Source organism: Heterodontus francisci, chromosome 38, assembly GCF_036365525.1.
Source record: "Heterodontus francisci isolate sHetFra1 chromosome 38, sHetFra1.hap1, whole genome shotgun sequence".
In the NCBI taxonomy this organism is placed as follows: Eukaryota; Metazoa; Chordata; class Chondrichthyes; order Heterodontiformes; family Heterodontidae; genus Heterodontus; species Heterodontus francisci.
The window spans coordinates 34,077,322-34,092,512 of NC_090408.1; the positions used below are offsets into that span (position 1 = coordinate 34,077,322).

The window sequence follows — 15,191 nt, forward strand, 5'->3', positions numbered from 1 at the left end:
TAATGTTTAATGAGACTATAAAAAAGCAAACAAAGCCACTGGGGTTCATTTCTAGAAGGATAGAATTGAAAAACAGAGAAGTTATGTTAAACTTTATAAAAACTTGGTTAGATCATACTTGGAGTGCTGTGATCACTTCTAGTCTCTACATTATAAAAAGGATATAGAGTTACTAGAAAAGGTGCAAAAAAAAATTACCAGAATGATACCAGAACTGAGAGGTTCTAACTATCAGGAAAGATTGAACAAGCTCTTTTCTTCAGGAAGGGTGACTTTATAGGGGTCTTAAGATTATGAAAAGGTTTGCTAAGGTAGGTGTAGAGACGTTTACACTTCCAGGTGAGACAAGACTAGGAGCCATAACAATAAGATAGTCACGAATAGGTCCAGTAGGAAATTCAGGAGAAACCTATTTATCCAGAAACTGGTTAGAATGTGGAACTCGCTACCACAGGGTGTATTTCTTTTTTTTTTATTCATTCATGGGATGTGGGCGTCACTGGCCAGGCCAGCATTTATTGCCCATCCCTAATTGCCCTCAAGAGGGTGGTGGTGAGCTGCCTTCTTGAACCGCTGCAGTCTATGTGAGGTAGGTACACCCACAGTGCTGTTAGGAAGGGAGTTCCAGGATTTTGACCCAGCGACAGTGAAGGAACAGCGATATAGTTCCAAGTCAGGATGGTGTGTGACTTGGAGGGAAACTTGCAGGTGGTGGTGTTCCCATGCATTTGCTGCCCTTGTCCTTCTACTTGGTTGAGGTCGCGGGTTTGGAAGGTACTGACTAAGGAGCCATGGTGTGTTGCTGCAGTGCATCTTGTAGATGGCACACACTGCTGCCACTGTGCGTTGATGGTGGAGAAAGTGAACGTTTGTGGATGGGGTGCCAATCAAGCGACTGCTTTGTCCTGGATGGTGTCGAGCTTCTTAGGTATTGTTGGAGCTGCACCCATCCAGGCAAGTGGAGAGTATTCCATCACATTCTTGACTGGTGCCTTGTAGATGGTGGACAGGCTTTGGGGAGTCAGGAGGTGAGTTATTCGCCGCAGGATTCCTAGCCTTTGACCTGCTCTTGTGGCCACGGTATTTATATGGCTACTCCAGTTCAGTTTCTGGTTGATGGTCGCCTCTAGGATGTTGATAGTGGGGGATTCAGCGATAGTAATGCTGTTAAATATCAAGGGGAGATGGTTAGATTCTCTTTTGTTGGAGACGGTCATTGCCTGGCACTTGTGTGGCACGAATGTTACTTGCCACTCATCAGCCCAAGCCTGGATATTGGCCATTTCAGGCGAACAGCATAGATCCATTTAAGGGTAAGCTAGATAAGCACATGAGGGATGAAAGGAATAGAAAGATATGTTGATGGGGTTAGATAAAGAAAGGTGGGAGGAGGCTTATATGGAGGCTATACACTGTCATGGATCTGTTGGGCTGAATGGTCTGTTTCTGTGCTGTAAATACTTTGCAATACAATTGATAGAATATTCAACATTGCCACAAGTTCATGACCCAATGCACTCACACTATAATTATGTCTTTTCATCTGTCACACATAAAACCATTGGGTTTCAGTTTGCACAGAAAAACAAACTGAATTGGGGAAGGAGATCCCAAAATACCTATAGAAATCCTGAAGTCCAATATAACAAAAAGGACCTTATTTATTCAGTCACTTTGAAACAGTGGCTTGGTCACAGATCTTGATTCAGCAAGTTATATTTTTCAGATTTTCTGAAGATTTTGGCACCTTCCAAGTTTTGTGGCTTGGCATATTTGTGTGAGGGCCACAGAAGCCTATTGTACTGCAGAAATTAGAAAGGTACCTCCCAAAGATCTAGTGATTGACCCTTGACCGCTGGACTGTGAATAGATAAAGACAATGAGTGAGCAAACAGAGATTACCCACAGCAAAATAATAGACACTTGCTTCTTTCTACATCTTCACTATGATAAACTCACCATACCATCTCCTACTCAAATCCACTCTTTCTCTGGACCTCAAAACAGTGGAAGCTGAAACATCGTCCAGTCCTCCCATCCCCCTACATGTATAGCTTTGTAGAAACCCAATCAGCCAGAACTGCTCCATTAAACTCAACTATCATCCCGATCCTTTTAGCCTTGTTGGTAGGCCAAGGCCCTTCACCTGGAATTCTCAAGACCTATAGGGAAAAACACTCACCAATCATGGAGAAGAGGTCAGAGTGGTAGACAGACTCATTCTTCTTTTGATCCAGATTTGGCCTGTACAGGATACGGGTGATTGTGAGTCCAAAATAAGCACCAAACATATGGATAACCATCGAACCACCAGCATCTTTTGCCTTTGTGAGAAGAGATTTCAGACATTCCTTATTAAGCGACTTTTATTTATTGACATATGACAAAGCCACTTTCCCTAAAGTTTGGATCTTCCCTGTAACAAGAGCCCGCCCTCTGGAGCTCCTTGACAGCCAGCTCCGAGCTGCGTGACACCACACGACAGGCATTTGGCCAGTCCAGAGAGGAAGGAAGCAGAGATGGGCTGCAGGCTTCTTGACCAGCCTCAGTGAGGAGGGCACTGTAATAATCAGCCCTGAAGGTGAAGAAGACGTTGATGAGGGTTTTAGCAGGAGCAAGGGGAGGTAGGGACATGAGTGCACAATGCCTTCATAACTGGGAGGCCGCAACCTTGGTGATTGGTCGGATGTGGGATGTAAAGCTCAACTTGGGTTCAAATAAAATAGTGAGGTTAAGACTGAACAGTGAGCCAAGGAATTTGATGGAGTCCAAAGCATAGGCAGGTAAATACTGGTGAGAACACAATTGCTTCGGTCTTTGAGCTGTAGGACTTGATGTTGGAATTCTAGAGTGCGGGGCTGTGCCACTGATGGTCACGTAGAAGAGGGGAAAACACAGTAAACCGAAGTCAGAAGACTGGAGCGCGTGAGCAGCGTGTGGCAGGAAGGATTGCAGAGCCACGGTGGGGCAACCATAAGAAGGAGTTTGAAGACAAGGGTGAGATCCCCCCTTGAATCTTCTTTGCCATTAATTCTGGGTATCAGATTCAGGAAATGGAGCTGATTTTCTTCGGAATAGCAAAGACTTTGAAGATTATGAAGGGCTCTGCCAAAATTGATCCAGGCAAATTTTTCCTTATGGTAAAGGACTCAAACACCAGTGGATACAAGTTACAAACTAGGAATGTAGGTGCAAGGGGCTTTAGAGAGAATGTGTTCATCCAAAAAATAATAGAATTTGTGGAATAAACGACTAGGGAAGGGCACTGAAGCAGACTGGTATAAATATGCTCCAATAAAATGAGATGGTCTTCTGGAGAGAGATGGGCTTGAGGGAAATAGATGGGACTGCTCGACCAGAGAGAGTCAGGCTTGAAGCCCTTGACATACATTACCCATTCCTAAATTTCTCATGTTCTATGATCGAAGTCTCCAAACGATTCCTGCAGAGATTTGTGACAGGAAAGGCAAATAGAAAAGGGGCAGGTTGGATAACTCACCCCTAAAACATTCAGTAGGATGAATTCATTCACCGCATACAGAGTGACTTCAAACAGCGACATGATCAACAGTTGGACTGGGCTGACTTTTCCAAGAACGGCTCCAAATGAGATCAGCACTGAGGCAGCACAGAAATCGGCATTTATCAGACTGGCAAAAGAGAAATCAGAGGAACAAAATATCATGGATTAAAACTCAGGCACTAAAACAGCATCCAATCACTATCGGGACAGGGTTAACTATTAACTATGTTTTGTCAAGGCCGACAAATCAAGCTTTTCTATTCCTACGTCCAAGAACTGGCGATTACTGAATCTATTGTATGAATCTTTAACGTGCTCATATCGAATTCCTCTCTCTGATATTTTAACCTTTTTAATAATAAACAGGCATCACTGCCAGTGAAGAAGGTTGAGAGAAACGTGCATGGTAACATGGTAACATAACCAACAATTATGTCTATGTTTCAATCTCGCTATTCACCAATTGTGCTCTCAATCTCTCTCTGTCTGTTAGCTTTCTAAGTCTCCTTTCTCTCATCATCTCACTCTGGGTTTCTGTTTGTGACTCCTGCTTTCTGACTCTCACTTTCTGTCTTCATCTCTCTCATCTATCTACAATTCTTTGTCTCTTGCTCCCTCTCTCTCTCTGCCTATCCATCATTCCTTCATTTCTCTGATTTGTTTTTGCTATCACCTCTCTCTGCCTTATGCACAATCTCCGTCCTGGCCCCAGTGATGTAGGAGGCTGTGGAGTCCCAAAGAACAAACAGAGCAGATGGAAGCATACAACCTAATCCATGAGTATACAATGAGATTGGGAAGAGCCCATTCTTTGATAAACAGAACCCACTGCAGATATAGCTGAATATGAGGTGGCTGTATCTCAATTCATTTAGATTATTATGGAATAGCAGTTGAAATTTGGAGCTGTTTATTTATGTTTGCAGCCTGTGCCCTGACCCAGAGGGCACCAGCAATTCTAAGCCTAACTGATCTGTGCAGCATCTATACCACACTCTGCCCAACTGTGAACTAAGCAGGGATCAAGAACTTGACTGCATGTCTTTAAATACAGGGATCAAAAATTATCAAGCACCAATCTGGGCCCATCATGTGTTCACAATACATGGACTTTCAGCACCCATACAGAAATGCCTTGTGTCCATAATCCACTCAGCATTCTCCAATGATTGTATTCATTCATTGATATCAGGCCAGTGATTGAATCAGCTTGAAACACAGGTCTCAGAAGCGGTGATCCCACAGATCCTATGGATGGCCATCCACCATTACTCCTGTGCACACAGGAATCACTGGGCTATCTGGGAATAGTGAAGTTTTGCTGCCCATTCCTAGTTTCCCAATTCGCAATTGCAGTGTTTTGATCATTTGGGGATCTTTTCCTTGACTGCTAATATGAATAGAAAGCCAGCATGAAAATAACAACAGGGAAACCTAGGGAGGAACTCAAGCAACAATGAGCTGAATTTAATGAATCCGTGCCAGGAGTGGCGGCAGGCGCACAAAATGGCGGTGGTCCTGCTTGTCACATGAGTGGCCGTGCCACTGTGATGAAGCAGCAGGCAGCCATTTAACATAATGGAGGAGGCCGTCTTCCTAATCAAGAGGCAGGGGCGGCAAGTGAGACACCGTCCACGTCATCAGCTGATGTCGGAGCAGGTGCTGGCGCCATCTCTCACTGCATTCACTCTGTCCTTCAATTGTACAGCAGCTCAGACATTGAAATTGTCTTTAGGGCCACAGGCATCGGGTGACTGCCAAATTCCACTGGTTGCAAATCCTGTGGAAGGCCACATAGATCTGAGACAGCTTCCCTGGACGCTGTAGCCTTCACTGACAGTGTCGCTCGGTCATCTGCAGGTAGGTGATGTGAGTCCTCTAGACTCGGGTACCTGGTTCCCTCTTGGCCTTGCCAGCTCCTGCTGCTGCTCACATCTTCAAGCTTCAGGCTGAGGTGCAGCTACATCTTTGTCCCCCCCCCCCTCCTCTGTTGGAGGCGCCTCAACACGAAAAGGGGATTCAGAAATACAGGGTGATCGAGACCCTTGGCAGGTGCCCTGGGCCCTTCGGTTCCCTTCAGATGCAGACATGAGCCTGTCTAGCCAAATATCTTTGTAAATCTTTGCTCGTGATATGGCTCAAGGTAAAGGTTAATGTTGATCTAACATCTTTTCCAGCTGTGTGAGACACCACACACATAACAGCATCATTTATGATACCCTCTAATGTCCCTCTGACACACACTACCTCTACCATTTGCAAAGCTCCCCACCATTCTCACATCCCCCTTGCAGAGCTCCCACGGTACACAGAACCCCCCTTTGACACTCAGCCTAGCAGTAATGGTCACTGTAGCCCCCACTTCCCCTTTGCTTCTATGTTCAGGTTACCTTCCCTTTCACAGCTCTGAGGCCTGTTACCTTGGTGCCGCCATCTTTTCTGGATCGCGAAACTGAAGGCGCCTAATTGCCGCACATCACCCACAAAATTGCAGAACATTTGTTGGATCGCTGATAATTAAACTCAAATCAATGCAAAGCAGCCATTTCAGTCATTTAAATTACGACGTCATCGTGTCGGGCCGGCAGTACGGCCACAGTACTTCCCCGCCTCTGATATAATTGGAACGCTGTGGCAAGGCGCTGAATTTAATCAGCGCTCCACGGTGGTACTGTGAAGTCGGCGGCCTTCCGTCACGGAAGCGCTGCCACAGAGCCCCTGATATGATGCGCAAGGGCTCATTTAAATAGAGAGGGTGGAGTAATGCCCCCAATGATGCAAAGGGGGCGGCAACCACACAGGTACCGGCGACATTCTTAAAGGGCTTCAAGTCCTTCAGGCTAATATAAATTTTTAGAGTGTTGCATGAAGACATGTCATTAAAATAAAACATTAAAAGCCCTTTCCCAACCCCCACAATCATGTTTGTATTGTCCGATCTGATGGGAATGTACTTTGATCCCAGTGCAAACTTCACCCCCCCACCCAACCTCACCACATTTGCCCTTCAACCCCTTCCCATCATCCCCACAGCCAATAAAAAGTGTTTTCCCTACACCCCCGCCTCCCAACCTGAAAATTAAACATCTCCCCCCCTCCCCACCTGTGTCATGTCTCGGAACATTCCGAAGGTGCGCGTGTTGTCGCTGGCAGCCGTAAAATTGGTGTGGGACGGACGGCTGCCGGGAGCAGGTAAGGAGATTTGCATTTATTTGACATAATTTCAATATTGAAATGAAGGCCCCGCCGCTTGCCAATGGGGTGGGGGGCTGCACCGAGGCCTCACCGCTAATATACGGCAGGGCCTTCTCGACGTCGTGGGTTGTGGCGGGCCGCACCTGCAAGCATTTTATGGGCCTCCCCGCCACGATCCACGACGCCGAGGGGTAAGTAAAGTCCAGCCCACGTTGCCGGGTTTAGGGGCAGACAACTCCCGTGCAATTTTCCGCACCTCACCCCCGCCACCCCCACGTCACGATCCCGCCTTAGACAGGAGCATAAAATTCAACCCAATGATTCTTTCACAGGAGAACCTGAGAATGGAATCTTGGATGCTGTCTCCCTCTAGTGGTGGATTTGGATCCTACAGGTGAATATCCTGGCGAGCAGGGACTAACTTCTGAATCCCAACAAACTCTTTCACATCAGTTATATCACAAAGTTCGTCTTGATATGAAACAGTTTAATTTCAATGTGAAATCTCTTGAATTGAACTTGGGCAGATGGTGTGACCATCTCCAGGAGGTAGTCTCACACCATTTCATCCTCACACCCGCCTTAGCACAACTGCAATGAGCCACCTGGAAAGGTTTGGAAGGAAACTCAGTCTAGATACGACTATTACAGATATTAGGGGCTAGACATTTCACCTAACAAACCACTCACTATTTGTGTTCCCAACACACCATTGTTTTGAAACCAGCCAACGCAACCAGTAAAACAGCAGACGTGATTGATTGTCAGATGAGGGGAATATCACAAACACAAACAGGTTTAATTAACTTACTTTACTGTCCTCTCTTTGTAAATGTTAAATGTGACTGCAGTTTGACACTGACAAATGGAGCTCTGCCTTAACCCCTGCTGGAGGGAAAAATGTGACATTCTCCCTGTCTCATTGGAAAACCATGGATTGCATTGGAGCATTGGTACCATTAGGAGTCCCTACAGGAGTCATACACTTCTCTGTCCTGCGATAGAAACCCTTGTTGGCCAGTACACTGCCAAGTGAGCGAGTACACATTTATCTTTGATCCTGAATACTTCTAATTAAATCTTGGATGAGAGCATTTGTCTTTTTTTATTTTATTGATAGAACTGTGGTCTCAGTCTCACTGTTATTCCTCCATTGTTGCAAATGCATCATCTTGCATACCCTTTCTCCCTCTTCATTATGATGAAACTGGGGTCTAAATTATTGCACCCAGGTTATGGGGCTAGAACAGGCCCAACGATAACCAATTTAGCCGAGAGGAAGCCCATGCCTGACCTATACAGGAGTTCAGGTCACTGCTAAATCAGTCAGGGCATTTTTTAAAAAATCAGCCCTAGTCGTCGCCTGAAATGAGTGCCACAGGGATCTGTGCTGGAGCCTCAACTTTTCACAATTTATATAAATGACTTGGATGAAGAGACCGAAGGTATGGTTGCTAAATTTGCTGATGGCGCAAAGATAAGTAGGAAAGTAACTTGTGACGAGGACATAAGGAGGCTACAAAGGGATATAGATAGGTTAAGTGAGTGGGCAAAGATCTGGCAAATGGAGTATAATATGGGAAAGTGTGAAATTGTCCATTTTGAAAGGAAGAATAAAAAAGAAGCATTTTATCTAAATGATGACAGATTGCAGAGCTCTTAGATGCAGAGGGATCTGGGTGTCCTTGTGCATGAATCGCAAAAGGTTAGTATGCAGGTTCAGCAAGTAATTAGGAAAGCTAATAGAATGTTATCATTTATTACAAGGCGAATTGAATACAAAAGTAGGGAGGTTATATTTCAGTTATACAGGGCATTGGTGAGACCACATCTGAGTATTGTGTACAGTATTGGTCTCCTTATTTAAGGAAGGATGTAAATGCGTCGGAAGCAGTTCATAGAAGGTTTACTAGACTAATAACTGGAATGATCGGGTTGTCTTATGAGGAAAGGTTGGACAGGCTAGGCTTATATCTGCTGGAATTTAGAAGAGTAAGAGGCGACTTGATTGAAACATACAAGATCCTGAGGGGTCTTGACAGGGTGGATGTGGAAAGGATGTTTCTCTTGTGGGAGAATCCAGAACTTGGGGTCACTGTTTAAAAATAAGGGGTCACCCATTTAAGACAGAGATGAAGAGTAATTTTTTCTCTCAGAGGGTCATGAGTTTTTGGAACTCTCTTCCTCAAAAGGCGGTGGAAGCAGAGTCTTTGAATATTTTTAAGGTAGAGGTAGATAGATTCTTGATAGGCAAGGGGGTGAAAGGTTATCGGGGGTAGGCGGAAATATGGTGTTGAGGTTACAATCAGATCAGCCATGATCTTGTTGAATGGCAGAGAAGACTCGAAAGGCTGAGTGGCCTACTCCTGCTCCTAATTCATATGTACGTTCCCTCCGTGACACCCTGGTCCACTCCTCCATTACCTCCACCACCTCTTCCCCTTCCCACGGCACCTTCCCCTGCAATCACAGGAGGTGTAATACCTGCCCATTTACCTCCTCTTTCCTCACTATCCAAAGCCCCAAACACTCCTTTCAGGTGAAGTAGTGATTTACTTGTACTTCTTTCAATGTAGTATACTGTATTCGCTGCTCACAATGTGGTCTCCTCTACATTGTGGAGACCAAACGCAGACTGGGTGACTGCTTTGCGGAACATCTCCGCTCAGTCCGAAAACATGACCCCGAGCTTCCGGTTGCTGGCCATTTCAACACTCCCCCCTGCTCTCATGCTCACATCTCTGTCCTGGGCTTGCTACAGTGTTCCAGGGAACACAAGCTCGAGGAACAGCATCTCATTTACGATTCGGCACACTACAGCCTGCCGGACTGAACATTGAGTTCAATAATTTCAGAGGAAGAGGGGCCCCCCCTTTTATTTTTATTTTTAGTTATTTTTTCATTTTTCTTCTTTATGTGTTTATTTTATTTTAGTTTGTTTCTACTGTGTCTACCTACTATTTTTTTCATGTTTGTGATTGGGGCCAGGTTGTTCATTTTTTTGTCAATTAACACTCTGTACTAACGCTTTGTCTCACCATTAACATACCATTTGCCTTTGCTCCATGACCTTCTGGTCAGTTATTCTCTGTGACCTTGTTCTATCAACACCTTCTCTTTTGTTATCTCTTGTTCCACTTAGGTTTTTGCTTAAAACCTATTACATTCCTGGCTCTAATAGTTCTGATGAAGGGTCAATGACTTGAAACGTTAACTCTGTTTCTCTCTCCACAGATGCTGCCAGACCTGCTGAGTATTTCCAGCATTTCTTGTTTTTATTTCAGATTTCCAGCATCTGCAGTATTTTGCTTTTATATCGTATGTAGTATGTTTGCATGTATGTATTTGTTTGCCTTAGTTGGAATTTGTGATGTACAAGCTGCAACTGGCATTTTTGGGCCCCTGCCCATATTTTCCTACGTGTTAATAGACCAGGTCTATATGTTCTATGTACTATGCCTGGTCTTTCTTACATGTCTATAGACAAGCCAATGCCCCACACCCACACTTGCCTTCATATCTGTCGTCCGCTTTTATCACTTACCTTTCCACACCTATTTTGATTTTGCCATCACTAAAATCTAAGGAATGAAACCATCCCTGCATCAGCAGAGCCCACTGGAGGCTAAAGGATGCAATGAGGAAGTTGAATCCGACACTTCCAAATCCATATCTCTTCAGGAAGGTCATCAGAAACCCGAATCCCACAAAAACCATCACATGAACATCTTGGAAACCTGAAATCAAAGGAAGGAAATCATCTGAATTCCAATTCAGGCTCTTTATAAAGGCAGCCACCAGAAGGTGGCCCTGTTGCCTACGGCTAACCCACGACAACTGTCTGCGGCTGCATTATGTAGAAGGTACAGGAAAGATATTAATAACTTCAGACATCTCTAGAACCAATGACGTAGATTGAAATGTAGCCAATTTACTTACAGCAAGGTCCTACAAACAGCATGTGATAATGATGTTGGTTGAGGACTAAATATTGGCCTGAACACAAAGGTGAACTCCCTGCTCTGTGAATAGTGCCTTGGGATCTTTTATATCCACCTGACATGGAAGACAGGGATTAACAACTTATCCAGAAGACAGCACCTCTGACTGCATTCTGCACTGGAGTGTCAGCCTAGATTTTGTGCTTACATCTCTGGAGTAGAGCCTGAACTAACAGCCTTCTAACTTAAAGTTGAGACTGCTACCACTGAACCACAACTAACACCTGAGAATATGGATCAATATTCTGGAGCTTTGCTTGACTACCTTTGGGGATCAGGAAGTACTTATACATGATTAAATGAGTAGGGGTCGAATCTATAATAAGATTGTAAAGGTGTGTGAAAGAAGATTGAATGAATGTAGCTACAACATACAGAATGGACGTAGACACAGCCTATTGAAAGGGCATGGAACATCTCCCCAGAAACAGTCTGAGATTAAGCCAGTCTGTTCACAACCTTGGTGTCACATTTGACCCTCAAATGAGCTTCCGACCTCGTATTCATGCCATCACTAAGACTGCCTATTTCCACCTCCATAACATCGCTGGAGACCGCCCCTTCTCAGCTCATCTGCTGCTGAAACCCTCATTCATGCCTTTGTTACTTTTAGACCTGACTATTCTAACACAGTACTGGCTGGTCTCCCACATTCTACTCTCCATAAACCTGACGTCATCCAAAACTCTGCTGCCTTAACTTGCACCAGTCCCGTTCCCCTATCACCCCTGTGCTCGCTGACCTACATTGGCTCCCAGTCAAGCAACATCTTGGTTTTAAAATTCTCATTCTTGTTTGCAAATCCATCCATGGACTCGCCCCTCCCTATCTCTGTAATCTCCTCCAGCCCCACAACCTGCACGATATCTGCAGGCCTCTAACTCTGGCCTCTTGTGCATCGCTGATTTTAATCGCTCCACCATTGGTTGCTGCGCCTTCCGTTGCCTGGGCTCCAAACTCTGGAATACCCTCCCTGCACCTCTTTGCATCACTTTCCTACATTAAGACAGTCCTTAAAACCTACCTCTTTGACCAAGATTTTGGTCATCTGAACTAATATCTCCTTTTGTGGCTTGGTGTCATACTTTGTTTCGTACTACTCGTGAAGTGTCTTGGGACGTTTTATTGCATTAAAGGTGCTATATAAATATACGTTGTTGTTGTCTCGCTGATCTTCTACAAAACAACTGTCAGAATCATCGCAGAGCCTGAAGCCACATTCCAGAAATGAGTGATTCATTCTTAAAGCTTCTTGATTGCCTGTACCTTACTGCAAGTTTTACTCTCCAGTAACTCTCATGCTACCACTCCTTTCATGTGATGTTTTTGTAATCTGCTTCTCTCACGCTCTTTTCTCTGTCTGCTGTACGTCTGTCTCCAATTGTCTAATAATTTCTCTATCTGACAATTCAAGAAAGAGTTAAATATAGTTCTTAGGGCTAATAGGATCAAGGGATACGGGGAGAAAGTGGGAACAGGTTACTGAGTTTGGATGATCAGCCATGATCATATTGAATGGTGGAGCAGGCTCAAAGGGCCGAATGGCCTACTCCTGCTTCTATTTTTCTATGTTCCCTTTCTCTATGTCTACATGTGATGCTCCACCAGTCTTATCTTTGTCTTTCATGCCATTTTTCTCTCTGTCTCTATCTCTCATTCTTTTTTGCTCTCTTTTTATCTGTCTATCATGAACATTCTATCTGTCTGTCTATTTCTCTCTGTCATACTTTCTGTAATGCTATGTCTCTTTCTCTCTTCCTCCCCCCCAACCCTTTTTCTGTCTTGTTCTCTTTTTGCATGTATCACCAGCTGTATCTCCCATGCTCACGATCTATTTTGCGATAGACTTGCACTCTCGAATTTTCTTCTGTCTGTCTCTTTCTGTGATACTCTTTCTCATTGTTTCTCTTTCTCTCTTTGACTCAGTAATGCTCTTTCTTTCTGCCATGCTCTGTCTTTCTCTCCATCTCTTTCCCCATCTCACCCCAACACACGCTCTCCATTTCTCTTGCACTCTCTCTATTACATGGTCTTGTTTTTTCTCTTGCTGTGTTATGGAGTATTTGTTGCTTTCTACCATCTCCAGGGCCTGGAAATCCCTCAGAACAAAGACTGCTGACTTCCACCTCCACAGTATCACCTGTCTCAGCACTTTTGCAGCCAAAACCCTCATCCGTGCCTTTCTCACGTCCAGATTCCATGATTCTCGGCTAACCTGGCCAACTTCCCATCTTTCACCCTCCATAGACTTCAACTCATCCAAAACTCTGCTGCCTGTATCCCAAACCACACCAGGTCCAGCTCACCTATCACCCGTGTGCTCCGTGACCTAACTCCCAGTTCCCTATTTTCAATTACAAATTTGCATCTTTGTATTCAAATTCTTCCGGTATGTCTGTACCAACATGCAGCATCAAAAAAAAAAAATCAGCAATTTGATTGTAGAAACCACTCAATGCACAATACTTAACACCAAACATTTACGCAAAGATGTCTACAGAAATGAATTGGATGAAAATAAAAAGAGCCAGCGGTGGAAGAGCACAATAGGTCCATTAAGGAAGAAACCAAACTGGTATTTTTGCCTTCTCTAGCCCAGGGCTCTTGAAGTTAATTGTCGAGACTTTCAATGCTAGTTCAGGAAACTGAACCTGGAGCCTTCCTGATTTGTCCTGGTTTTAATGCTACAAATGGAGAGTTTACTCCAGGTGTCAGAGGGACTGGTAAGGAGTTTTCATTTATCCTCTCTCCAGTATTTGCAGCTTTTGTTGAGTTCTCTAAACTCATTTCTAGTAGCTGTGGATTGATGATGGATTGGGAAAACGACTTGGGGCAGCGATTGAATAGGTAAATGGAGCGACACTGGGAATGTATTGGGTGTTCCTGTACTTACTGGGATACCTGAAGTAGAAATCGTTTTCCAAGTCGCTGGTGATATTCTGGGATATTCTGGTTACAATCCAATGGGCATCTGATTCCTCATCATATCGAATAAAAACCCCGAAGAGGATGATCATTACCAGCTGCCAGATGAAGCAAACGAGAGGCAACTTCCACCGCATCAAAGTGTCCTTCATCCTTCAAACTGCAGGAGTAGGGTGGTTCAGCAGAAGAGAAAATAGCGATTAGTTAAATTAAAAGCACTTTGCGTTAACCTTGGGAGAAGACGGGGGACGGCTAGATGGAAAATGACTCAAATGCGCCTGCAATCCACAGATTTAAAGCTTTGAAGAGTTGAAGGTGGGACCCAGCGGGGAGGCGGAGTCTGACCGGCTCATTCCTCAAAAAGAATAAAGCGCAACAGGCAAGACTTGCCTTTTCCATTAAAAAAAACTTTGATTAAACTTAATTTGTAAGTTTGATCTGGTTGAAGTGTAACTTTTATTTTGCAACAAAGTCACAATTTGGAAGCCACTGGACGCCTGCGGGGGGAAGCCCACCTGCGTTGCCGATACGATCAGACCAGGCTACGTAATTGGCAGAGTCCTGAGATGTAATGATTTGCATTTAAAAAGCGCCTTTGGCGACCCCTCAGGAACGTCCCAAATCGCTTCGCAACCAAATTACTTTTCTCTGAAGTGTAGGCATTGCTCTCATGTGGGAAATGCGGCAGCCCAATTGCGCACAGCAAGATCTCTCAAAAAAAGCAATGATCAGATCACCTGTTTTCGTTATGTTAGTTGAGGGATAAATATTGACCAGGACACCGGGGAGAGTTCCCCTGTTCTTCTCTGAAACTGTGTCATGGGATCTTGTATTTCCACCTGAGAGGACATAATAGGATAGAGTGGACATGGTGAGAGGAGATTAACTGATTACTCCACATTCCCACCTACCCCCTAGTTTATCAAGAACCTCTGCCTTAAAAATATTCACAGTCTGTGCTTCCACCTCCTTTTGAGGAAGAGTTTCAAAGACTCATGACCCTCTGAGAGAAAAGAAAACTCCTCATTTCTGTCTTAAATGGGTGACCCCTTATTTTTAAACAGTGACCCCTCATTCTGACTATCCACTCTGTCCATGCCGCTCATAACTTTGTAAACCTCTATCATGTCGCCCCTCCACCTCTGTCGTTCCAGTGAAAACAATCCGAGTTTATCCAACCTCTCCTCATAGCTAATGCCCTCCAGACCAGGCAACATCCTGGTAAACCTCTTCTGTACCCTCTCCAAAGCCTCCACGTCCTTCTGGTAGTGTGGCGACTAGAATTGCACGCAATATTCTAAGTGTGGCCTAACTAAAGTTCTGTACAGCTGCAGCATGACCTGCCTATTTTTATACTCTATGCCCCTACCGATGAAGGCAAGCATGCCGTATGCCTTCTTGACTACCTTATCCACCTGCGTTGCCACTTTCAGTGACCTGTGGACCTGTACGCCCAGATCTCTCTGCCTGTCAATACTCCTAAGGGTTCTGCCATTTACTGTATACTTCCCACCTGCATTAGACCTTCCAAAATGCATTATCTCACA

General features: G+C 44.6%; 1 protein-coding gene across 1 annotated transcript in view; it reads right to left on the minus strand.

Annotated features, from left to right (window-relative positions):
- The window catches only part of rhcgb (Rh family, C glycoprotein b), a 29,873-nt gene extending 16,077 nt beyond the window's left edge, over nucleotides 1-13,796 (minus strand). The window contains exons 1-4 of the mRNA XM_068018070.1: nucleotides 13,613-13,796; nucleotides 10,263-10,455; nucleotides 3,500-3,650; nucleotides 2,183-2,324 (exon numbers count right to left, since the gene is read on the minus strand). Of these exons, the coding sequence (XP_067874171.1) occupies nucleotides 2,183-2,324; nucleotides 3,500-3,650; nucleotides 10,263-10,455; nucleotides 13,613-13,796 (670 nt within the window). The remainder of the gene's footprint in view (nucleotides 1-2,182; nucleotides 2,325-3,499; nucleotides 3,651-10,262; nucleotides 10,456-13,612) is intronic.
- Between the last annotated feature and the right edge of the window lie 1,395 nt (nucleotides 13,797-15,191).